This window comes from Myxocyprinus asiaticus, chromosome 28, assembly GCF_019703515.2.
Source record: "Myxocyprinus asiaticus isolate MX2 ecotype Aquarium Trade chromosome 28, UBuf_Myxa_2, whole genome shotgun sequence".
Lineage (NCBI taxonomy): Eukaryota > Metazoa > Chordata > Actinopteri > Cypriniformes > Catostomidae > Myxocyprinus > Myxocyprinus asiaticus.
This window is the reverse complement of record NC_059371.1, coordinates 27,910,829-27,938,463: the sequence shown is the minus strand read 5'-3', so window position 1 is coordinate 27,938,463 and position 27,635 is coordinate 27,910,829. Positions and strand designations below refer to the sequence as shown.

The window sequence follows — 27,635 nt, the reverse complement described above, 5'->3', positions numbered from 1 at the left end:
CAGTTTGACTGGTAAATTTGTTTCTGGTAAGAGAGGGAGTTGTATATGTTGTATGAGTGTTCACACATGCCTCAGTGTGTGTATATGTTGTGTTGCCAGTGTTTAGCAGGTGTTTGGCTGGTATGTTTAGTGGTGTTCTCTAGCTGGGATCGCTGCCATTGTTGCATGCTCTCCAAGAGGTTACAAGGACCCTTTTTGAGATGTTCCAAAACATCACAAATAAAGACTCATTCACTAAATTGTCCATTTGTATATAGAGCATCTTTAGACATAATATTGTTCATGTTGAGGTGCTGAGATGGAGTGCCTGTCGGTTAACAGATTCTTAGTGATAAGTCTTTCTTTTTTGTGTTAATGTGATGAAAAACATTGTTATCAATGAGTGCGTTTACATGCACACCAATAGACCATATTCACATTTGTGCCATCTTTGATTTTAACGGGAATGAAAATGAGGCTGTGAGGGAAAGACTTACCATCTCTTCAGTGGCACGCAACGATATAAAGCTGTATAAAGCTCCTAGATCACATTTGATTTTCTTCAGCTCATGTTGTCTGGAGTTTTTTAGTCTACTGAAATTTCTTGGAAATATTTTTTTTCATTCTTTTGACTGTGGAACGATCCAAAAATACTTTAAACTGCAGCGCAGTCCATTGAAGAGACTGTATGTCTATCCCTCACAGCCTCATTGTAATTCCCATCAACAATCAGAGATTTTTGTGAATAAGGTCAATACGCTGATAACTTCCAAAAATCAGCTTATTCAAAAAATCCAACAAACCAAGAAAACCTTGTGTACATTATTAGGGCTGAAACGATTAGTCGACGTTATCAACGATAGTCGTTTGATCACATTTAACCTAACATGAGATCACATTAAACTGTATGATGACACGTGAGAGCAGCACTGCAGTTCGTGCCTGACTGAGGAGAGGAAGAATGACACAGCTCACAGTCCAAAAATACCAAATAAGTAAATACAGAAGCACTCTCGTTGTGGAAAAAGCAGAACCAGAGCTGCCGCTCCGCTGAAGCAAAACTTGCGTGTTGAACATTTTTAAAGGAAACACCCCGGTGTTACATCTTTAATGCAGTTATATTTAATGCGTTATAGCTTTATTAAAGTTCAAATAATAAGGAAGCTGGTGATGTAAATAACTACAAACTCTGAAACTGCCATTTCTCTGTGCGGTCAGCACCTCTTCTATGAGTTTCATGAATGTCCCGATCAAAGGGGGAGAGATTGAAACTGCACCCAGCTGAGTCACGAATTGTCGCGGGAACGCTCATCCCTCATGCACGCATGCTTAATGCAGCTAGATTATAACGTGATGGCTCGTGACTTATTGAATCATAATATGTGTCACTGTGAATTTCTTATCATGAAGAAAATTGGCAATACGCAGCTTTATTAATAAGAGAGAGTTTTTTTGTATGTGTGTGTGTGTGTGTGTGTGAGTTAAAAATGGATTGAAGTGAACAAAAAAGGTGAGAGAGGGTAGTCTTCGCCCCATTATACACTGCAACAAAATACGTTTTTGATTTGTTTTCCAATATAAATATCTAAAACTCCTTTAAAACAATGTACATTTTCTTTAGCAGCTATACTGCAGAAGAATGTTGAATATAATATTAAAAATACAAATATTTTAAAATATCTAAAAATCCTTTAAAAAATATGCATTCACCTGAGAAGCAGCATTTAAGATATTTAGACTTGCTTTTAGAGAATTGTTAGATTAATCGATTATCAAAATAATCATTAGTTGCAGCCCTAGTGTACATGTGATTATTCCAATAACAGTCATGCGCACAACACTGTCAGAATGCCGGTAAAGATGTTTACATGGAATGCTAAATCAAGGAAATGGGCAAAGAGTCGATTGTTTTTTCTTAAACTGTTTATGATCCCAATAAAAGAAAACTGTTTAAGGTGTTTCCATGACCACATGCGTTGTCAGATTATTAAGAATAATTGGTGCAAGATCGTGCATGTAAACGCACCCAGCATGTTTGTATTTTGGCAGAATATTTGTGTGTTTGGCTGAATGGCAAGGGGAAACAGTTAGTAAGAATAAGCATAGCTTAACCTCAAGTGTTTGACCACATAGCTGCAAGCCTCCCACGTTGTTGTGTTCATTTACTTTATATTACTCAAAGGAGGTGCTTGTTGTGGCATGCATCACTATTTCAATTGCTCATAATTGGGGTGAGTGGTTTTTCTAAACCCCTAAGCTTAAGCATTAAACTTCAGCACGTAACTTAAGCCCAAAGTATACTTTGGTCAGATGCGAATGCTCAGCAAAATCTTGTCATCAGCAGATTGCACTAGCACTAAACACACATACAGCCTGATTGTTTTTTAACCGTGCAACATCTACAACAGTAGATTTGCAGGTCAAGAGCATGTGTGTGAGGAGGTCAGGAGATACCTGCATTTGTATAACTCGAGTCTGAAGGACTATAAAGACATCTTTATGGGTATAAGCTCCTGAAGAGAAATTGTCTGGCATCTCATAGTGGTCATAGTGCACATACACCAAACGCCTGTGGATGCACACACCGTCAAATGGAGTATACTTTAGACAGGAATAACTTGGGGTTGGGCTAGTGTTGTAGTGATGTAGCGGTGAATTTTGCATAGGCAAGTACTACTCTCGTTTTATTCTGAAAATGTACACATTTATTTATTTAATTGTGAATCAACATTTTTTTATGAGCAGTATCCTTGCTTAAAAAATATTACAGTGTTCATATAAAGCAGGTTTCTAAGTAAACATGAAACAATTTATTTATACAATTAACAAAGTCCAATGAGGTAAACAACATACAGTATGTTATGTTCTTGGCCTATTCTGATTACAAGTAACTTTCTATCCCAACCTGCCCTTTGAGCATGTGACTGACTTTAGCTCAAAAGGTTTTATAAACCTGGTACTTTAAAGCAGATTATCAGAGTAGTCTGGTTTGACAATCTGTCCAGGGCACCCAGCATTCCTAATATCACGTGAGCCCACCTGCTAAGAAGATTTATGAGCCAGATCACAAATTTCACAGACAACACCAAGTCCTGGCTGTCCTCCTAACTTCCCAACTTTACTGAAAGCAGTGTTAAAGGGACAGTTCACCCAAAAATGAAAGTTCAGTCACCATTCACTTATACATTGTATGAAGAAAGACGTAATGAAAGTGAATGGTGACTGAGTCTATCATTCTACCTAACATATCCTTGTGATCCATGGAGGAAAGAAAATCCTATGGGTTTGGAACAACATGAGAGTGAGTAAATAATGACAGAATGTTCATTTTTGGGTGAACTAGAATTTACATTTTTGGGTGAACTATCTATTTAAAAGTCTGGCTTCATGTGTTTGTAGTGTTGATAGACAGGTACAATAGTTGGTTCAACATTTCACGGTTTTAAATCACATGTATTGCAGCTGAAAATTAACAGAGTAAGAAGCATGAAAATGAAACGATAGCTCTGTCATGCTCACTGTTCTCCTAAAGGTGTGAAATTGGATATGCCGTGTAATATGAATGGAGGTGAGCGTTATGGTGTTATTATTGCAGTGGAAGCTATATCCTTCAATTAGTGCCAGTGATCAGGCCTCTGCCTGAGTGTGTTGGGAGACATCGGTGGGGAGAAATCACAGTCAAGCCAATAAATTAATCTGAATCAGCTGCACGAGGTGCAGATATTTTCAGACAGCAATTTAGCGAGGAATATAAGAGATACTGGCCATTTGCACAGTGGATATTGAAAATTTGTCATTTGTCGTAAGCAAAAATGTATTTCAATGCAAAAATGCAATTAAAAATAAGATGTCATAAAAGCTAATAGAAGAGATTATTTCATTACATAAGAAAAGACAATAGCTAAAAGTACATTTCCAAGGCACTTCAATTTCCAACAGGCAAAGTTGGCAGCACCATTTATACATTTTTACAATATGGTACAACAGCAGCCTTCTTGGGTGTGGAAGAAAGCAAAACTTCACCATGGGAAATGTTGACTTGAATAATGAAGAAAGAATTTGGAAAGACCTGTGGAGTCCTGGAAGAAGGTTTTATAGACGTATGACACTAAACTGAAAATGAGTTTTAGACGCATGAGTCAGCAGATCATCTGGAGTAAGAAAGGCAAGGTGATGACCAGAACAACACCATCCCCACAGTCAAGCATGGAGGTGGGTCAGTTCTGTTATGTATTTTTTTTTTTTTTTTTTTGCCGCTGCAGGAAATGGCTATCCTGACTGTGATTGACGCCATGGATTCTTTCAGGTATCAGGCCATTTTGGCATGAAAAATGGCCTGATAATCTGGTTCAGGGAAAGGTCATGGAATGTCCTTAAATGGCCCTTTCAGTTCATCATTAAAATCCCATTGCAAACCTTTGTTGGGATTTCAAGGAAGCAGTGGCAGCACAGAAACCAAAGAATGTCAATGAACTGGAAGCTTTTGCTCATGAGAAATGTGTAAAAATTCTAATAAAGAGGTGTCCAAAGCCTGAGAACACTTACCTGAAACATTTATTTGCTGTTATTAAGGATAAAGGATGCTCCACAAATGATTGACTTTGGGGGTTGAATATTTTTGACATGACATTTGTGGAGAGAATTAGTTATTTTTTATTAAAAAATTTGAGTAAACTGAACTCTTTATTCTCAAAATCACTCAAATGTGTATTAAAAACTTACTGTGACTGTATACTGAGGTTTTAGTTGATGTGTTTTATTTTGATTGCAACTGTATATATAAATATGATTGTTTAAATGATGATATAAAAGGCTTTTTACAATGGATATTTTTATGACATTTACATTTTTACATTCGTTTAGCTGACACTTTTTCATAAAGTGATTTACAAAGTAAGGACAAACATTTTCATAACATTATTTTATTAAGTAAATTATTAAGTTTCACATCATCAATGTTTCTGTATTGTGTATTTTAGCAAAGTAACATTGCGTTGCTACAATGCGTAATACGGCAGTTCTAAAGTGAAATGTCCACTGTGTGGCGCTAAAAGCGAATTAAATGTTCTCCCAAACAGATGAGGTTTTTAAAGTTAATGCTTTGTAGAGATTTCAGTCAACAAAACCTACCTTCCTACACTAAATCTTAAACCTAAACCTAACCGATAGTGTCATAAAAAGCTAATGTGACATGAAAAGCACAATACATTTTGTGGTACTGTTATGATACTTTTAGCTTATGTGTCGACTTCTATGCTCTTTTGTACTCGTACCCCCTTTACTCCCATACTGCAAGTGCAACACTTTATCAGTTGATCAGCCAAGCAATTTGATCGCACCCAAACAAGCTTGTAAATGTAGTTGGTTATGTAATGCAAACTTTAAAATGTATCATCTTACAAGTTATGTGCTAAAGTACAAAATGTGAGAAACAAGGCAAAACGTAAGTTTTTATGAAGTGATTATCTGCCGTTTTACCTGTGATTTCTGTGAAAGTGAATGAAAGTCATTGTTGTTGTAGTGCCTCTAGTGTTCATTTCAACAGGAAACTGCTGCGATATGTACACCGAGCCACGTAAAAATAATTTTGCAAAATGAAGACAAAGTAACATGATACTATTAGTCCAGGTTGTTTAATACGGTTTCACTTGCAACGAAAATAAAAATTGTTTGTTCCAAACACTTGTGTGTTGTGTAGTGTTTTGAATTACTGGTTGCTGATAGAATAAAACTGTTGAAATTAAATTTGAATTGTAACTAAAAACATATTTTTCAATTGTTTATGCATTTACAAAGTTATCAATTTGCCACTATGTCATGTTAAGGATTTTGCTTATTGGGCCTGTGCAGTTCATCATAGTATCAATTTCAAAGATTAATTTAGGACATTCTTTATTTTTGTATGATGAACTAAATAAATTAATACTGTGTTAGGTCGCCACTTGTCCAATGTAATACCTGGTTCCTGAAGCAAAACCAGTTGAGAGCCACTCAACTAGGGGACACATTATGTTTCTTAAATTATTCAGTTTGCCTCAAGTTCTGATTCAGTTAGACTCTGGAGTGTGATGGACTCTGCTGATTACAACATCAGTCTACTGAGCTCATTCTGTTTCCCAGCGGTCTCCTACTTCTTGCCTCTGCCTCGCTGTCAGCTCCGCACACAATGAGATCAGCACTGCAGGAGTATCCCCTTTCCCCCAGCAACTGCTGATGTGCATTATGGGTGTAGGCACTGATAAGCTGTTGAGGAGAGCAATCTGCCCTTCTCTTCAACCTCTGAAGCCAGACAGATCTGCGGTAGTCTTTCTGCAGTCTAAAGCTAAAGCACACTGCATCTGTCCTCTCTGCTTTCAGCCCCAGCAAAGCTCAATGCCTTCAGTCAACACTAATGAGCGACTGAGGTTCTGCACACTCTCCGCCTGAACAAACAGAATCAGCAAATGCCACTGCTCACTACTGCTGCGTAATGTCACACACTGAAGGGCTGTTAGTGTGTAGTGTCAGGGGAAGCTACTTTAAAATATGAGTAGCTTAGCTCGGGAAGCTATGGCTCTGAAGTTGATGTGTGTAATTTTTTTGATGTTTAAATATTTTTTCCTATCCCAGCTTAATATGCAGACACAACTATTAGTAAATTATTCATAAGTTGAGTTCCCGAAATATGTAAACTTTTTAGCTTTGTGGTGCTATCAAAACATTGTTCTGTTTGTTTGATCAACCCGAACAGCCCAAGACAGCAACACTGGCTAAACCAATCAACCAATGGCGTGAGATTGGGGTGGGGGTGGGACTGTCTGTTTGACCAGTGAGAGATGGGGGAGTATTCAGGAACTGTTTGAAAATGATCATAATTTTTTAATTTCATTTGGTGATGCTAGCGAAACAGAAATTACACACTGGTGTAGAGGTCTGTATGGGCCTTAAACTGAAACCCGACCCGTACCCGAGACTGTATGGCCCGACTCTACCCAGCCCGAATGGTACCGTCAGATTTAAAGCCCAAACCTGAAATCATTACTTTCTTTATAATTTCTTCTCCTAGCAAGTATTTTTGCAACAGGCTATATTTAATGTTAAAGCGCCAAAAAATTGCTGGGTGCAGATCAGTTTGGAATAATTTGAAACAATGTAACAGTCACATTCTGTAAAGTCCTCTTTGCAGCCTGAACTTGTTCAGAACGTTAAGTCTTTGTGTCATTTGCATTAAAAACAAGCTAGAAGCAGCACAACGAAACATCCAGCACATGTTTACATAGGAAAACAATGGAAAAACCAACATAGTCTCTTGAGAATTGATCACAGTACTACAAGGTGATGAATTCGGGATCGAATCTGACGAAAACGTTTGACTTGTATGTCATACAATCACATATGCTTTCCGAACATGCATTCATAACCAGGAAGTATTGCTTGGAAAAACAGAGCAGACGCATGCAAAAATACGTTGAACGGCCCTTAACATGTCCATTTGTGGTTGTCTGTGAGAGTGTGTGCATGAAAAATTTTACAAACTCGACCCCGAACCCCGAAGTTATACTTGCAAAACTGACCTGATGTCGGGTTGCAGACCTCTACACTAGTGTCACGAGATGTAGGAGGCAGGACCCAAAAGCAATGTTTGAAAAATAAAAGGGAATTTGGGGCAAAATCACAAACCAAAACTCCCACAAGGGGGAAAAACAAACATAAACTACCCGAAGGGGAAAAAGGGTAATCCAGGCTGGTCCCATCTGTATCAAGTTCCATGCAAGCATACTGGGAACTACAAACTCCCTTCCTAAATCCCCTTGTCCCTGTTGCTGAACACACTTGATTGGTTCACATTCACCCCACATAATGTAATCTAGTAATCTAATCTACATTAATTGAAAGCAAAGAAAACAAGAAGAGAAACACAATTTTATTGTGTAGATCACAAATAATATGATTTAATAAATCAGACAACCTGCATTTTCCCTTTTTTTCCCAGTGAAGCATGACTACTTTTACTCCTTTTACTTGTTTACTTTTACCTGTTACTCCTCAAACTCAACTCCTCAAAGTGAATCCTCGCAGAAAAACCAAATAATTGCAGTCCTTCACATTTGCCAGTTACCTGCAGTTGGTTTTATTCAGCAAAAAAAAGAAAAAAAAAAGTTTTACTTTTGTCTTTTGTTTTTTCTACAGTAAATAAGCACAAGCCATGGATTGAGACCACATATCATGGTATCGTGACAGAAAACGATGACAAAGTTCTCCTGGATCCTCCTCTGATAGCTTTGGATAAAGATGCTCCATTGCGCTACGCAGGTAAGACCCTCCATTTTCTGGCCTTAAACTAAAATGACATTTTAGTAATTTAGACATTTTTAAAACAACATTTAGTCATGAGCTGATTTGCAATGATGACCATTCAGGATATGCAACTAATGTGTCTTCAGTTATCATTTAAAGCTTTACAATGAGACTGCATTATGCTCAGTTAAATTGATTATGAAGTCTGTAAGATTTTTGTAACTTTTGATTATCAGTTGGTTTTAATTCAGTCAGGAACCTGTAGTTAATGACCCCATGAAATGGCTTGGTGACCACAGTTTTCTTCCCTGTGTTGATGTATTTCTTATTGAAACAGGAAGTTGGGGTGGGGCATATCGAAGGGCTTGTCGCTTTTGTTTTGCAGTAGCCAAAAGCCTTTAGTTTACATTACAGCTATGATTTACTACTTGTTTTGCTAGTCAGAGGCAGGTGGTCTTACAGAGAGGGACATTCTCACTCTACACAGCATTTTATTGGACAATAATTTGGATATAACCCTGAGTGCAAGATGAGCCAACAATGTTTTGGGGTCCGTTGTAAACAAAGAGGATGCATATATCTGCTACACTGCAAAACATTATTTTCAAGTATTTTTGTCTTGTTTTCCAATTAGAATATCTAAACATCCTTAAAACAAGATGAATTTACTTGAGAAGCAAAACTGCATAAGATATTAACACACTTGTTTTCAGAAAATACACTATATTGCCAAAAGTATTCGCTCACCCATCCAGATAATTGAATTCAGGTGTTCCAATCACTTCCATGGTCACAGGTGTATAAAATGAAGCACCTAGGCATGCAGACTGCTTCTACAAACATTTGTGAAAGAATGGGCCGCTCTCAGGAGCTCAGTGAATTCCAGCGTGGTACTGTGATAGGATGCCACCTGTGCAACAAGTCCAGTCGTGAAATTTCCTCACTACTAAATATTCCACAGTCAACTGTCAGTGGTATTATAACAAAGTGGAAGCGATTGGGAATGACAGCAACTCAGCCACGAAGTGGTAGGCCACGTAAAATGAGAGAGCGGGGTCAGCGGATGCTGAGGCGCATAGTGCGCAGAGGTCGCCAACTTTCTGCAGAGTCAATCGCTACAGACCTCCAAAGTTCATGTGGCCTTCAGATTAGCTCAAGAACAGTGCGTAGAGAGCTTCATGGAATGGGTTTCCATGGCCGAGCAGCTGCATCCAAGCCATACATCACCAAGTGCAATGCAAAGCGTCAGATGCAGTGGTGTAAAGCATGCCGCCACTGGACTTTAGAGCAGTGGAGACGCGTTCTCTGGAGTGACGAATCACGCTTCTCCATCTGGCAATCTGATGGACGAGTCTGGGTTTGGCGGTTGCCAGGAGAACGGTACTTGTCTGACTGCATTGTGCCAACTGTGAAGTTTGGTGGAGGGGGGATTATGGTGTGGGGTTGTTTTTCAGGAGCTGGGCTTGGCCCCTTAGTTCCAGTGAAAGGAACTCTGAATGCTTCAGCATACCAAGAGATTTTGGACAATTCCATGCTCCCAACTTTGTGGGAAAGTTTGGGGATGGCCCCTTCCTGTTCCAACATGACTGCGCACCAGTGCACAAAGCAAGGTCCATAAAGACATGGATGAGCGAGTTTGGCGTGGAAGAACTTGACTGGCCTGCACAGAGTCCTGACCTCAACCCGATAGAGCACCTTTGGGATGAATTAGTGCGAAGACTGCGAGCCAGGCCTTCTCGTCCAACATCAGTGTCTGACCTCACAAATGCACTTCTGGAAGAATGGTCAAAAATTCCCATAAACACACTCCTAAACCTTGTGGAAATCCTTCCCAGAAGAGTTGAATCTGTTATAGCTGCAAAGGGTGGGCCGACGTCATATTAAACCCTATGGATTAAGAATGGGATGTCACCTAAGTTCATATGCGTCTAAAGGCAGATGAGTGAATACTTTTGGCAATATAGTGTATATCTTGAATTAAGCTTATACATGCTTGAAAAAAGAACAACTTGTTTGCCAATGGGGTAAGAAATGCTTACACCAATCTTGAATTGAGCATATTTTTCTTACCACATTGTCAAACAGTTTTTTTCTTGTTTCAAGTAAGATTACTTCAAGGTTATTATCATTTATATTATCAGATTGCCATTTAACCATTCTAATGTACTGGTGAATCCAGCTCTTGTTTGTTATTAGGTTTGTAGAAATTATTGTAGGCTCTTATGCCTTGGTTATTGGAACTATTTTTTCGGCATGTGCTGGTTTATGCTTCTTGGGTTAGTGGGGGTTCATATCTCTATATATTAACCCTTTCATATACCATCACATATATGTGATGGTTAATAACTGGGCCCCGCAGAGTAGCGTCACACATATGTGTTTCTGCAATAGCCAGTTACGTTACAAACTGCAAGATTCAAGTTGGCTTTCGCGCTGGTCAAGCGTCTGTTATTTATATTCGCTCAAACAGTTACTCATACAGTCTTTTAAACCAAAGAATACATTTATTTTATATACATACATCCAACTCGTCACCAAAGTACCATGATAAAAAGTTTACAGCTCTTATATGCACAGTCAATACATCAAACGCAATCTTCTTCTGATGCGTGCTGCCATTTGTTTACATTAGTAGTGGTTGTCATTCATCAAACAAACAGCTACGCACATTTATATTTCAAACTGCTTGATTTTTGAGACGTAGATCCAGCAGCAAGTGTGTAAATGCTCTGCACACTGATTATATTAACAAACTCTCCTAAATTCAGTTAAGCCGTAACGTGGCTGTGTGGGTAAATGCTACTTTCTTAGCATCTCTGCTATCTCTTGAAGGGTTGACAAAAGCCGTTCAGAATTGTTGCGTCATTTAGTTACATTCAAACTAGACCTCATGTTACAGTGTGTTAATGTACCTATGAAGGACTGTTGAGGTACAAACATCTGATAGCTTTTAATCAATGTTGGAAATTAACTTTTTTTATTAAGGACAGTATTTGAATACAGATTCCTGACAGCTGTAGGTCACTACAGAGTCTGCAGATGCACTACCCACTAGAGATTAAATTAAATATTATGGAATGTAATATGTTAGAGGAATTCATAGCAAAGGCATTTTGACAACATTTAAAATATCTGATGCATTTTTGTCTCTTTCAGTGTCATTTTTGCTGTAGGCCCTTGTTAATTTATATCCTAACTGAATTTTGCATTTTGTGTATTTGAAAACTTCCTTAGAAGGGTACCACTTCCTATTAGGGCCAGGCATGCACCATCACGACTGATATTCTGCTGGCTTTTTATAAACCCACTCCAAGCATTGATTTCCACTACAGACGTGATATACTTTATCTGGAGCTCTTCCAATCCTATCAGCGGAGGGCACTTTGGTACCAGCTAGCTGTCAATTTCAATATTTCTCCTGACTCATCGTGACAGATTCCTTAATAACCTTTTCAGGTCACTAAGACTTAAATCCTGTGAAAGTCATAAAGCAAATCAAATAATAATAATAAAAAAATCCCTCCACTAGGATGCTTTGTTTCTCACGTCTCAGCTGTTGTTACATCTTAATCAATTGCTGTATAGCAGTCTTAGGAAGGAATCAATACTCATTGTGTTTTACCTGATAGGAAATAGAGGACTATTGGAGTTGACACTTGGCATGAAGCACCAGCCTGGGTTTGGATGTACAGTCATTACAGCTTCAAAATGCACTGATGAGGCACAAAGCCTCCACCGCATGACTTGCTCTGAACAGCAGATACTAATGCAAAATCCATCTCTAATTGTAGAGGTGAAAACAGGGTGGACAGGTCCACCAGTAAAGGCCACATCAAGGGTCACAATGGTCAGCCAAACAGAACTAGCCCAAAGGAACAACACTTTAGAGACTATCTTGAGTCAATTTAGCTAATTTTATTGATGTAAGGATATTTTGGCTAAGCCTTGTTATGCCATATGGCTGCAACAATGTTTCAATGTTTTAACCCTAACAGGGACTCTGGAACTGCTATTTTCTCCATACTTTGTTCTGTATCAGTGATACAAATGTCAACTCATTAAACTCTATGCTGTATATTGTTATATTAAGGCTCAAAATAACCTCAGAATTAGCATGGTGCAGATTGTTACAAACTAGGGATGCATTGATCATTTGATATATGAAAATTTATACTGATAATTAATTAATTAACTGACTAACTTTCCAAATGTTGTCTTAAACATCAGTAGCAACTTAATAGAATGGTTGTATAAAAGCAATATCACACTCGCAATGGTGCTGTTGTACTGAAGTTCAGCATGTCTGTGTTTACCTGCTTATTACACAGATGCTGATTTAGAACAACAGCACTCTTCCTTGTGTGTTATTGCTTAAATGTTTTGTTTGTTTAAAAAAAAAAAACAGACAATGGAATATCCAATGTAGAATTTGTAATGCTTGAAGTAACATCGGATATTAAAAAAATGTCATTTACTACAGACAAAATTGTACTATGTACTACTTTCATTACCTGACATACAAAGTGTATATTGTTTACATTGGGAAAAATAAGCCCTTATACATTATCATCGGCTTCCAAAATCGGCCAATTCAGACAGATACAATTCTTAAAAAATATATATTCATCAATATACTGTATTGTGTATCCCTAGTTCAAATATAACTAAAACTATACTGGTCGATCTGTACTGGTGCTATCAGATCAATTGAGGTACAGTATTTTGAGCCCTCGACTCGTTCTGTAACATCTGTCTTTTCTTCTTTCTGTCTGTGTTTCTGTGATCTGTCAATCTCATTCTACTCTGACTGACCAGGGTTTATTTTTTTCTCCCTTCTTGTAGAGAGTTTTGAGGTGACCTTCACCAAAGAAGGTGATGACAGGCTCTTTCTACCGCCTTGTAACTTATATTATTAACCCACTAATGCAAATAAAAGAAATCGGCACTTCACATGGAAACATCCGTCATGCTCTTTAATCTCTTCCCAGTTCTTTTGTTTTTCTGTTTTTCTCTCACCTTTGAATTCTTTGGAAAAATATTTGCAACTGGATGACAAGTGTGATGTGGGGCTATAACAGAATCTAGAAATATCTATGCATGAGACATCCATTGAAGTTTGCAGATCCTAACAGTACTTCAGCTACAAAACAGAACAAATAAAGGGAAATAATGCATGGACTCTAGATTCTTACGGAGAATGCCAATCCTAACATCTTAAAAATATGTCAGATATTCTGGATTTTTCATTCAACCCTTAATGGAATGTTCCGGGTTCAGTAAAAGTTATGCTCAATCGACAACATTTGTGGCATATTGTTGATTACCACAAAAATACATTTTGACTTGTTCCTCCTTTTCTTTAAAAAAAAGCAAAAATGGAGGTTACAGTGAGGCACTTACAATGAAAGTGAATGTTGCCTATTTTTGGAGGGTTTAAAAGCAGAAATTTGAAGCTTATAATTTTATAAAAGCACTTACATTAATTCTTCTGTTAAAAATCATGTATTATTTGAGCTGTAAAGTTGTTTAAATTGTCACTTTTACAGTCGTTTTAGGGTTTGTTGACATTACATCATCATAGTAACGAAGTTGTAATTGGCTATAACTTTACACAGAAAAGGTTTGTAAGTGATTTTATCACACAAAAATAATGTTTACACGCTTATCCTTTATGTTTTGTGGCTATACTTTTGAAACAGTGAGTATTTTAAGGTTCAAGAATTGGCCCCCATTCATTATAAGTGCCTCACTGTAACCTAAATTTGTGCTTTTTTTAAGAAATGGAGGGACGAGTCGAAATTAATTTTTGTGGTAATCAACATTATGCCACAAATGCTGTCGATTGAGCTTAACTTGTATTGAACCCGGAACATTCATTTAAGGAAAAAGTTTTTTTTTTCTCTCTATATAAAGTCCCCTCCTCTATTTTGGAACCCAAATGAATAAACATTGTATTTATTACATGTTTAATTGCATAATTATGACTAATTTATTACATAGTTACTACATGTTAAATGACAGTTGTGACATAAATCAAGCTCTGATGCAAACAACTTTTAGAGAGTTCAGTTTTCACTCAATTTGTGAAGAAAATCGACGTTGCTGAGATTGTTAAATGATGCAAACTCTCTGCTCTACAGTGTGTGATGTGGTCTGATCTGTATTTTAAGCCTCTCTTCACCCTCTCCTCCACTAATCTGTGACACAGCATGGCAACTAGTGCTGTTTGATGTGGATGTCAAGCAAATGGATATTTCTAACTCCTGCTCTCATCCAGTATTTTAATTTCACTGCTTCTGTTCCTCTTATTTTTTTATTGTTTCATTCTTTAAGTTTTTCTTTAAAGGGTTTGAGAGAGACAACATTGCACAGGAAGACTTTCTTCACTCCAAAATGTAGTTTAAAGGGAAATTTAGGCTTCTGTTGAGGGTTTGTTCCTTGTTTGTTTGTATACCTCCTTTGATTTGTGTTTAAAAGTGGCATTGACTGAATTTCTGATAGGATGCTGGATCTTTGTCATAAGTTTCCTTATCTCCCCATGATTAACTGAACATTTTAACCTTGCTTTCTTTTTAACATGTTACTTTTAACCAAAATCAGCAAAGACATGTGTTTAAGACCTTTCTTTTAAACATGTAGCATTTCTAAGTAGGGCTGGGCGATAACCTAACAAGTTGTAGCTCAATAATTGTATGCCTTTCTCTATATTCATGTACTTGCCTATAGAAATGTCTAAAAAGGGCAATATTTCATCATTTAAACAGCTAACAAAGAAGCCATTGTTGCTAAGTAGATTCAAAATGTTTAATGTAGGAACTAAACCCCAGTAAAAATCTAGTTTAAAACAAATCATGACATTTGCATGACCAGCCACTTGCTTAATATCAGTAACCGTCCTGTTATTGGACACTTTCACACATGGATTAGTAATCATGGCTGTAACTGTGAATAGTGAAGTTTTACAATGGTGTCGTTAGCTGAAATCTTTTGCCTTTGTATGCTGCATCCATTCTTTTCGGGGTCAGTGTAAATCCAAAAATAAATATTAGAAAAATTACTAAGTGAACCTCCAAATACATATGGTTTTACTAAAACATTTTAATGCCACATGGAGACTTCCGTGAACATTTTTAAGTTAACCAAATCTCTAAAAGCATTTTGGCTAATGAAGTTTAAATCAGAGGCACTATTAACACTCTCATTCTTGCAAGTTGCAAGAAAAGGAATGTTCGCGAAACTAGTCTAATGACACAGTCTTTAGAAAACTTAACGGCCAAATAAAAATAGCATTAAATTCATAGATATTTACGATGTTTCTGAATTTTTTATAGCAAGCAAAATCATTGTGAATGTATTGAACATCCGATATATCACCCAGCCCTGATTCTAAGTGTACAGATAAAATCAAGATATTGGCACAGAACTGTTCAGTGGTCCATTTCATTTCCTTCCTGTCCTTGTACATTAAGTATTCCTGTGAAATGCCTGTCCACACATGGGTTTTTCACTGCATGAATGGATGCAATGTGATCAAATGGCTTGGACCAGGCACTCAGTACCCCCTCTATTAACTCTCGACCCCTCACTTCTCCCCACTTCCTCAATACTCACCCATCCCACAGTGCTTCTGGCTTCCTTCACAGACATCCCCACCCCAATCCCCTCAGTGTTCTAATCCCTTTGGCTGCCAAACCAACTTTGGCTGTTCTTATTTGAGTGTGGCGTGTTATTAGTTTGTTGTGGGTTTCTTTTATCTCACGAACAGCAGCTGGTGTTTGGGCTCTAGAGTGGGCTTGACTAAATGTGCATGTGCTGTTTCTTGCCATGTTCAGGGGAGATCTGCGGCTTCAGGATTCATGGGCAGAATGTGCCTTTTGAAGCGGTGGTGCTGGATAAGTCCACTGGAGAGGGGGTGATCCGAGCCAAGGACAAGCTGGACTGTGAGCTGCAGAAGGAGCACACCTTCACCATTCAGGCCTATGACTGCGGAGAGGGACCTGAAGAAGGCAACACGAAGAAATCTCACAAGTGCGTATCTTAGTTCAGGTCCATCTAGCCTGAATACATCCAAATTAATAAAAGGCCAGATGTGTTAAGTGTTTCTTTGGAGCTACGCTGCTTATTTTATGTTCATTGTGGCATTTAGTAGCAAGAGATTTTTAATGAAACATCACATCTTATGAAATGGTATCAGATATTAGATATTATAAAGCCCAAGAACAAAAGTCAAGAACATGTCCAACACATATGAACCATATTTCACCTGAAAAAAATAAAAAATAAAAAAATAAAAAAATTATTTTATTATTAAATGACAATTAAATGTCATTTTCATGACAATTACAGCAAATTAAGCACCCCACCCCATTACTCATGCTAAAACAAATAAAGATTCATTTAAACTGTAATTTATAAAATTTTTTATACATGATAGTTGCATTTCACTGCCTTTATGCTGATTTTTTAAAAAATATGAGGATACCAATTTGGAATAATTGGAATTAAAAATAAATAAATAAAGAACTCTTAAACATACAGACATGTTATGATAATTAGAATGTATGGGAAACATGTGGTTAATTGTCATGAAAATAGTGTCAAAACATTGTAAATAACATTTAAATAAAACATTAATTAACATTATTTAATGTTAATTAGACATTAACATTATTTAAACATAAATTATATGTTAATAAAAACTCAAAACATTTTAATGGTCCTAAAGTAGGCTTGATTTCCATCCTACAAAAATATAAGTTCTTAATTATTATTATTATTATTATTTTTTGTGTGACCTGAACATGTTAAGAGACATGCTAAGAGAACAAGTTTGAAGTACCTTTCAAGGCCCTGTGAATGATAGTGTATCAGCCGTTCATACCCAGATAAACCGACCATCTGCTAACAAACAAGTCCTGTGTCACTGGTGTGTCACTTGTTCCATTCTAGTTTTATAATTACTCTTTGATGTTCCCCAGGGCTACCATCCACATCCAAGTGAATGACGTGAACGAGTACTCGCCAGTGTTCAAAGAGAAGTCCTACAAAGCCACAGTGATTGAGGGCAAAAAGTACGACAGCATCCTGAAGGTGGAAGCCGTGGATGCTGACTGCTCTTTCCAGTTCAGTCAGATCTGCAGCTATGAGATTGTCACCCCTGATGTGCCCTTTGCTATTGACAAGGATGGTAAGTGAAGGGAGGTGTTAGAACACTGCCTCCAGTCCAAGGCTCCTGCCAAAAATCCAGCTTATGTACCTCATAGTCATATCGACTTATTGGTCATTATTATTCATAGAACTATAGATGTCCCTACAAAAATTGATTTGTGCAAGCAAGCAGCCATTTCAGAATTCTTTGCTCACCTATCTTGATGTTGGCCAGCTGTCACCTTGAGGTGTGGCCTGAATTTAAGCATGATCAACGATCTTTTCAGCTATGATCTTTTCATACATATACTCATGGAGATGGACCTAGGGGTAGACTTCCAGGATTTAAAGGGATAGTTCACCCAAATATGAAAATGTTCCAAACCCTTGTTTTTCTTCAGTAGAACACAAAAAAGATGCAGAATGTTATTAAAAAAATTTTTTGTTCCCATTCAAATAATGTCAATTGCTCATATGGTTTGAAACAGTGAGTAAATGATGACAGAATTTTCATCTTGGGAGAACTATTCCTTTGAGCCCTCAATGTTTTTAGTTAAGCCCTGAATTATTTTTATCACTTGTCTTTTATTGCTTGGTACATTTTGTCACAAATAACATCTTTTAGCACTGCAGTTCTGCTTTGTAAATTGGACGTACTATTGCAAGCCACATTTTTGCATAAAGTCTGGGGTTGCATATTGTTGTTTATTCTGCCACAACATGAAAGCTTTTTTCTTTAATTTATGGCACCTGAGTTCTGTTCTCCAGACAACCCTGAAGAAATCTGGAGAAGCCTGTGTTGACTATGGTCCTTTCGAATGTTATAAGTATTGAATATTTCAGAGGTAACTCTTAAAACAAAGAAAAATATACCGTTGCACTTGAGAAATTTGCAAAAAGATGTGAGCTACACTCTTTGATTGAGACACGATGCCATGAACTTTGCAAACTTTGGGAAATCCAGTTACTATTTTATGCTCATTTTAACAGTATGCTAACAACATGTCTGTATGTACAGTATCCACCTCTATACTGAATGCGGAAGTGTTTCACGATTCACAATGGAAGCCTCTTTTCGTTTTCCGGTTTCCAGTGTTGTGATGACCAAAATGTTTTTTCACAGTGCCTAACCCTTCAAAGTTTAAAGAGTCTTGGTTGATGAGAAGTTATAGACTATGGTTAGTTATGTTGACCTCTTAAACTACTTCGAGATGTTATGACAGTCAGCAACTGCACAAGTTAAGCCTGTTCTCATTTTACTCCAACTAACACTTAAAATGGTTGTTGTTCTCAGTCTTGAACACTCACATAGTTTTTACATAGTTTTTTTTTTAATGGAGTTTGGAAACAGAAAACAGTCAAGCTGCGATTGCAATCATCATGGCGGTGCCCAATGATTAGTCAGGAAAACTGTGAATATAATGTGGCATATGGAAAGCCAAAAGGGACAAAAACCCTTTTTTAAAACCATGTTTTAAAGTACATGCAGTGTTAAAAACATGCACTTTTGATCTGTGGGTGTGTCTGAGACTGATAGTAAGGCTATTGGGACCCTTTTCGTTTTAGTTCCAATAATAAATAATGATAAAGAATAAAAAAAAAAAGATTTACTTCATATAAATGTCATCTTGCAGATATCTAGCATTTCAAAATAAAAAAAGAATAAAAAAGTGTATTTTATTCCAATATTTCATCAAATGATCTCTCCTTATGCGCTCATCTGTGTTAAGCACTAAATATCCTCTGACCCTAGAACTGCTCTGATAAATACTGTTTACTTTCGCATGGATATGCTGGTTTACCAAGCTGCATGTTTGCTTATTTTTTGCTTTGTTCCAATAATTAAATGAGTGTGAGGCCATTGACTTTCACTTCTCCATATAAACAGGCAACATCAAGAACACGGAGAAGCTGAACTACAGCAAGGAACGCATGTACAAACTCACCGTGACCGCGTATGACTGCGGTAAAAACCGCGCCTCTGAGGACGTCCTGGTCAAAATCAACATCAAGCCCACCTGCAAACCAAGCTGGCAAGGTATCAAAGACTTCCGTATCTTTTGTCCTTCACAAGGGCAGCACAGCTGTATTATTATGTTGACTAAAGCTGGATTGCTCAACTGTGCAGGACAGTTGTGTGTAATTTCATACATCAACTTTTTGAAGGAGTTGCCAGCAGCACAACTGAGCAACTGTTTGTGCTTGAATAAGTTGGTTGACTACAAACTAAAGTTAACCTGCACAACCATATTGTGAAGTGTTATTGTGTAAATCTTTTTACTTTTAATGTTAAAAATGTTTTATTATATGTAGAAATTTACATTAAGATGACTAAATGTTGTAAAAAGTTAATTTTTCATTGTTCATTCTTTTTAACTAGTGTATTTACTCTCTATTGTGAGATGCATTTTCTCTCTTTCTGATGTTGATAGGATTCAATAAAAGGATTGAGTATGAGCCTGGCACAGGAAGTCTAGCCCTTTTTCCCAGCATGCACCTGGAGACCTGCGATGAGCCAATCACCTCCATTCAGGCCAGCATCTTGCTGGAGACCAATCACATCGGCAAAGGCTGCGATAGAGACACATACTCCGAAAAATCCCTGCACAAGTTATGTGGTGAGTCATGACAAGGTTATTAAAATAGAGTAGTAACCATTAACATCAATGATCTGCTGCCTTTTCACAAATTCGCCGCTGATTTTAGAGGTAATCTCTGGCATTCTGCAGAATGGATTTAAACAGTAAAATGTGTTGAAACAGCTGAGAGTACTACATTCCTATTGGTAGCTGAAAGCATAATCAATCTTGCAAAAATATTTAATAAAGAAACACACAAGAGGTGAGTTCTGTGTGTGCATATTACTTGTTGGCCTGACAAACATTAAAATGTATTTATTATTTTGTTTTCTTGTTATTTTCAGTTAAGCAGATCTAGTATTGCAGATATTTTTTAAGACTTTTTAAGAGTAATTTACATAATTGCAAGCATTGCAGAATGCTGTAGGCACATTCTAAACCATAATGCAAACAAAATGTGGATACTCATGGGAATAACTGTTTGTGTGCTCGTTCAGGTGCCAGCGCTGGCACTGTTGAGCTGCTGCCTGCTCCCAGCAATGCTGCCAACTGGACTGTCGGCTTGCCCACTGACAACGGGCATGACAGCGACCAGGTGTTTGAGTTCAATGGCACTCAGGCCATTAAGGTCCCTGAGGGTGTGGTGAGCACCAGCCTAAAGGATCCCTTCACCATCTCAGTGTGGATGAGACATGGACCTGGAAGCAGGGAGAAGGAAACCATCCTCTGCAACTCTGACAAGACCGGTAATGACATTCTGGCATTTTTTTTTATTTATTTGTATTTAATTTGACATTTAATAAAATTCTGTCCATTCTATGTAATACTGTTTCAATCACACACCCTCTCTCCAAAACTCTGCCATCCAAAGACATGTCAGCCTTTTTCAAGAGGAGTTTTGATAAATTGGTGTGTTTTACTTACTGTTTTTTTGGCTAACTTAGAGGTCCTCTGATAAATCAAATCCCATCTGGACTGGTATGTCTGTGATTTGTGGATTTTGAGCTTGCACAGCACTTCTCCTCACTTATTTTAAGCTTTGTTGAATACCGTAACTAACGCTATCTGTGTCATTGCACTGCCTGGTGCAGCTTCATTATGGATTTAAACATTTTTGCCAACATTCTGGGTATAATAACAGTTGTTTATTCAAGTACTACCTGCTGGCATCTCATCCGACATATAAAAGCTAATTAAATCAGTAAAGTTCATATAAAATTGCAATAGATTTTTTTATATATAAATCACAGAGAGTCCAATTACAGACTGCACAGAATGGCCACTAGCATCAGGTATGATCCTCAACTTAACAAAGGAAAATCTCTTTATTATATAAATAATGTTATAAATATATACAATTCATATATGTCTTGTTCTTAATAGGTTTGTGATGTACACATCCAGAGCCCATGAACTTCTGTAATGCCCACACATCCAGAAAATAAACTCTCTCTTCTAAGTAATAATTAAAGAGATTCCAATCCTGTAAAAATCAGTACATGAAATTACTGTCGACATGATTGTAACCCATACGTCATTTAGAATGCTAATCCTGTCCAAATAGTTCTAAAATTACAATACTGAGAGGGTGATGATGTCTTAAAGGTGCACTCAGTAATTATTTTTTTTTTAACTAAAAACAAAACAGTTTACTCCTAAAGGAATTAATTGTAATTTTGAAACATATGTATAAAATCATGACCACTCACATGAGATGAAGAATCATGTCATCATCAGTAACCTTATAAAGCTGTTAAATTCTACATGGAGAGGGTCCACTCATGGAGGCTGCCATGTTAGGATCACATGACTAGCAGAAAACTACTTACTTATGCTGCCTACATGTGCTATCTGAATTATCCTACTTCCCACTTCTGAAGTGGTAACTATGAGTACGTCGCATTCAAGTGTTTTGTTGTCAGAAAGAACAGGAAACATGGATGATGCCAGGTTCGTTCATACATATTTCTTGAGTAACTTTTATTTTGACACCATAATACATATTCTCAGTTAGCTTGCTGACGATAATGGAATTTTGGTCACATACAAGCTATTTTGCCTGTGTAAAAATGTACAGCATGCATAGAATGGTTGCTGATATACATAAATGAATATGACCAAAACAGCAAGTGCTAACAATTAGCTGTATTTAGAAAAAATTAACAAAATCTGACCTTTACTACAGAAACTGTACTCTCCTCTGCCATGTTGAAAGTTTAGGACTCCTCCCATCTCGGAAACTCAGGTATCAAAATTATCTTAGAGTTTCCCAGTCGTAATTACGGCTTATGGGGTTGTTCGTGTGCAATTTCCGAGTGGGAAACCATATTTATGATAATTCTGATTGCACATTAAAGCAGCACAAATCTCAGTAACAACCCTGTTATTGGAAACTTTCATTCAGGGATTAAATTAATCATGGCTGACTGTGAATATTGAATTTCTGCAATGTCATCTGTAACTGAAAACTATTGATTTTGAATGGTGCTGGATCCATGGCACTAGATGTCACTAAGTCCAAGATGACAGAGTCAAAAAGTTACTGAGTGCACCTTTAAATATTTGTGTTCACTTCATTATACATGTAACATGGCTAGTTTCTTGGAATTGGGTCGCTGGAAAAATATCACAGGGATAGTGTGTCTTATAGCAGGATTTTTGAGGGTTATGATAGGACTCCTTGTAGTTTTGTGAATTGGAATTGTCACCCTATGATCTCACACTCTGGCCATTAAAGCAAAATGCTCTGCCTTGCAAAAATCTCATCAGCTGGGCCTATGTAAGGACTCGTTATGTTATGTTTATGAGAAGTTGCTTAATTGTTTTCGAAGAGAGTGGGGCTGTAGCAATCCATGCAGACATGGACATGTGTTCTGTTGTGCTTACTACAGCAGTACATATTAAATTATTTTCACTTGACTGAAAAAACTCACATGTGGTAAACAAGTGTATTAATGTGAATTGCAATTGACAGAATTGTGATTTATCCCTGTGTTCGTGTCCTCTGCAGAGATGAACAGGCACCACTATTCCCTGTACGTACACAACTGTCGTCTTGTGCTACTGCTGCGTCAGGACCCCACAGAATCTGAGAACTACAAACCTGCTGAATTCCACTGGAAACTTGACCAAGTGAGTCAACTAGGGCCCCTTCAGAGCCACTTAAATTTGAAAGACACTCCTGTGTGTTAGACTTAAAATGCTTAGTTTAAGTCCGCTAGCAACGAATAGGTCACCTCTTGTGTTGAACAAGGCATTAAACATACTGAAATAAGACTATCTCAGGCAGGGTCAGAAAATAAATGGGGACAAAGGGCAAAAATGGTACCAAAAGTGACCAAAACAACCCAAAATTCAAAATAGGCAAAAAATGCCCTTATAATGAATTCCTTTTTTTTTTTTTTATGGTTACTGTTTATGGTTACATAGCATGGAAATGCCTTGTTGATGAGAGTGGTCAATAGAGAATGGCCAGACTAGTTCGAACTGACAAAGTCTACGATAACTAAGATAATCGCTCTGTACAATTGTGGTGAGAAGAATAGCATCTCAGAATGCTATTATGAGATGCGGGTTGGTGATGTTTTGGCGGCACGAGGGGGACCTACACAATATTAGGCAGGGTTTTAATGTTTTGGCTGATCAGTATACACTGGCGGCCAAAAGTTTGGAATAATGTACAGATTTTGCTGTTTTGGAAAGAATTTAATTCACCAAAGTGGCATTCAACTGATCACAAAGTATAGTCAGGACATTACTGACGTAAAAACAGCACCATCACTATTTAAAAAAAGTCATTTTTGATCAAATCTAGACAGACCCCATTTCCAGCAGCCATCATTCCTTATCCGTGAGTAATCATGCTAAATTGCTAATTTGGTACTAGAAAATCACTTGCCATTATATCAAACACTGCTGAAAGCTATTTGGTTCATTAAATGAAGCTTAACATTGTCTTTGTGTTTGTTTTGAGTTGCCACAGTATGCAATAGACTGGCATGTCTTAAGATCAATATTAGGTCAAAAATGGCAAAAAAGAAACAGCTTTCTCTAGAAACTCATTAGTCAATCATTGTTTTGTGGAATGAAGGCTATACAACACTTCAAATTGCCAAAAAAACTGAAGATTTCATATAAAGGTGTACATTACAGTCTTCAAAGACAAAGGATAACTGGCTCTAACAAGGACAGAAAGAGATGTGGAAGGCCAGATGTACAACTAAACAAGAGGATAAGTACATCAGAGTCTCTAGTTTGAGAAATAGATGCCTCACATGTCCTCAGCTGACAGCTTCATTGAATTCTACCCGCTCAACACCAGTTTCATGTACAACAGTAAACAGAAGACTCAAGGGTGCAGGCCTTATGGGAAGAATTGCAAAGAAAAAGCCACTTTTGAAACAGAAAAACAAAAAGAAATGGTTAGAGTGGGCAGAGAAACACAGACATTGGACAACAGATAATTGGAAAAGAGTGATATGGATCTTAACCCCATTGAGCTTTTGTGGGATCAGCTAGACTGTAAGGTGTGTGAGAAGTGCCCGACAAGACAGCCACATCTATGGCAAGTGCTACAGGAAGCGTGGGGTGAAATGTCACCTGAGTATCTGGACAAACTGACAGCTAGAATGTCAAGGATCTGCAAAGCTGTCAAATTGTAATAGTAATTTTTCACGTTATTAATGTCCTGACTATACATTGTGATCAGTTGAATGCCACTTTGGTGAATAAAAGTACCAATTTCTGGGGGCCTGGGTAGCTCAGTAAGTGAAGACGCTGACTACCACCCCTGGAGTCGCAAGTTTGAATCCATGGCGTGCTGAGTGACTCCAGCCAGGTCTCCTAAGCAACTAAATTGGCCCGTTTGCTAGGGAGGGTAGTGTCACATGGGGTAACCTCCTCGTGGTCACTATAATGTGGTTCTCGCTCTCGGTGGGGCGTGTGGTGAGTTGTGTGTGAATGCCGCAGAGAATAGCATGAAGCCTCCACGTGCGCTATGTCTCCACGGTAACGCGCTCAACAAGCTACATGATAAGATGCGCGGATTGACGGTCTCAGACACCTGGATTGAGGTGAGTCACTATGCCACCACCAGGACCTAGAGCTTATTGGGAATTGGGCATTCCAAATTGGGGAGAAAAGGGGAGAAAATCACAAAATAAAAAAAGTACCAATTCCTTTCCATAAGAGCAAAATCTGTACATAATTCCAAACTTTTGGCCGCCAATATATATATATATATATATATATATATATATATATATACATATATATGAATACAATAGTTGTGTACCATTAGCATAGTACCATGTCAAAAAACATGGTAATACCATGGTACTTTTTGTCCTTTTTTAGTTCAGATAACTATGAAATGTTTAAACCAAATCTGTTATTTGATCCTTTATGGAAAACACAAATTAAAGTTTAAATTCTGCAAAATGATTTTTTTATAAATAAGAAGGAATAACTTTGATGATGTGCAATTTGTCCTGGAAGCAAGGCACTGATCCAGTATGTCTCCTCCCAGGTGTGTGATAAAGAATGGCACCACTATGTGCTGAACATTGAGTTCCCAGCAGTGACTCTGTTTGTGGATGGTACCACCTTTGAGCCCTTCCTGGTCACGGAGGATTACCCTCTGCATGCCTCCAAGATCGAAACCCAGCTCACCATCGGTGCCTGCTGGCAAGGTACCCTCACTAATGATTCTTCCCCACACACAATGATGCAACCTCAGTTTTAGACTTGAAACCTCCTTATCACCAGCTGCAGTTAAAATTGAAGCATGCACTGTATTAGTAAGTAGTTTGTGTTGGCAATTTGTACAGTAGCCTATTTCAAAACCCCTGTCATAAATGTAGTTTCAGATTGCCAAGATCTTTTGACACATGTCATATATCAGATCTTCTGATCTGAAAGACCCCATGAAATCAAAATGTTTAGCTTTTAGGCCATGTCTGTCAGCTTTGAAGCCATCTATGTGCTAGTACTACTTGTAAAAGTCAATAAACAGAGGGGTGATTCTCGCGAAAGGTGTCAAGAAAATGCCCTGGTTATATTTAACCCCAAAACAATACAAAAAATGTATTATGTTTAGTGTAAAGAAAATGAAGCCTTCATTTAGGACCATTAAGATTTTTTTTATTTTGCATTGTGACATCTTCAGGACACTTACGCACATTTTACCCCCCAATTCTCGTTTCCGTAATGTGTCCGGATGTTTTAATTTTACTATTCCCATTGTTTTCAATGGTGATTCTCATTACTGTCACAGTCATTTTTTTACTGTATTACATTAAAAACAGATGCTGTGAATTTTTTTTTTTCTGCTAAAATTTGAAGCCTTTACTAAGGGAGTACTACTATGATTTATAAATACTTTATTTAAAAAAAAATAACAAAAAATCACATTGTGGTAATGAGAATTGGTAAAATGTGCATAACTATAATGAAAATAATGTCACAATGTAAAACAAACAAAAAAAGCCTTCATTTTCGATATGCGAAATATAACTTCTGATGTGTTTCTTTTGATTTTGGCATAAAATAGGACCTGGAGATTTTCTTTTTCTCAAGTTTCTTGAGCATCACCCAGATGAAGGCATTTAAAATTTGTGGAAAACAACCTTAAAAGGTTACTGACTCATTTTGTATGCAGAGGCATATCCAGATTTTTGTCCAATAAAATGCTCTCTAGAATGAGAATATATCCGTCCTCTAAATTATAAATGCCACCCGCCACCCACTAGCAAGTAAATCATAGTTTTGCCAGGCTGTGATGTAAACTAAAGCCTATTACCGATTTAAATAAAAAGGTCATTCAATACTCTATGTCCTGCCCCAACTTTGTGTCAATAGAAAAAAACGTCAACACAGGAAAGAAAATTGTGTCAGATCAAAAATCCTCATTTCATGATGTCTTTAAAGCCTGATAAAGTATCAGATGACTTTCTTTTCCTTGACTATATTGAGCCCTGGTCTTTCCCTGATCTTCTGTCTTACCTCCACAGACCTCTCAGGACATGACAATGATACTGAGACACTCTCAGAGCCAGGTTGCCCATGTCTTTCCTCATAATCCAATATGTCAATACGCACGTCTGTTAAAGCCCTGCACACGTACGTTTCTTCTGCAGTTGAAAGCAGCATAGCATATGGCTGCAGAAGGACTGTTCGTGCACGGAGCTTCAGTCTGCACCAGCATAACATTTGTAGCATGATGCAATTCAGACGAGAGACGCCATATCATAAACCCTGCCTGTTCCCTATTCCACATTCATTTTTGTTTGTTGTTTTAATTCATCAAACCAGCTCCATCTAATTTCAGTTTGCCTCCTAATCTGGAGATGTACACAGTAATGTGTGAAGGGGGGATTTTAACCACTATATATATTTAAAGGGATCCCCCCATTTTCATAATGGTTAAAAGTGGTTATAGTTTTGACACATTACACCAAAACAAGCCCAACTGACCTTAACTGACCTGAAGCATTTTCTTTGGTAAATCAGAGTGTTTGGCTGCAGTCCTTGCTGCGGTTTGCAGAATTATTTATGGCAGTGGTATCAGTGCAGTTGTGTCTGCAGCAGTTCTCTCATATCTCACTGAGTGACCTTGCTGCCGCAGGGAGCGGATATAAAGCATCACTCAGTGTC

General features: G+C 37.6%; 1 protein-coding gene across 4 annotated transcripts in view; it reads left to right on the top strand.

The window, feature by feature from the left end:
* LOC127419195 (calsyntenin-1-like) overlaps positions 1 to 27,635 on the top strand; it is a 60,538-nt gene that overhangs the window by 17,463 nt on the left and 15,440 nt on the right. The window contains exons 2-11 of one of the 4 annotated variants that reach the window (XM_051660393.1): positions 8,149 to 8,271; positions 13,099 to 13,128; positions 16,089 to 16,284; positions 17,235 to 17,443; positions 19,292 to 19,441; positions 19,836 to 20,021; positions 20,480 to 20,728; positions 22,993 to 23,114; positions 25,510 to 25,672; positions 26,993 to 27,037. In XM_051660393.1, the coding sequence (XP_051516353.1) occupies positions 8,149 to 8,271; positions 13,099 to 13,128; positions 16,089 to 16,284; positions 17,235 to 17,443; positions 19,292 to 19,441; positions 19,836 to 20,021; positions 20,480 to 20,728; positions 22,993 to 23,114; positions 25,510 to 25,672; positions 26,993 to 27,037 (1,473 nt within the window). The remainder of the gene's footprint in view (positions 1 to 8,148; positions 8,272 to 13,098; positions 13,129 to 16,088; positions 16,285 to 17,234; positions 17,444 to 19,291; positions 19,442 to 19,835; positions 20,022 to 20,479; positions 20,729 to 22,992; positions 23,115 to 25,509; positions 25,673 to 26,992; positions 27,038 to 27,635) is intronic. The other 3 variants (XM_051660394.1, XM_051660395.1, XM_051660396.1) reach the window with 3 other exon arrangements.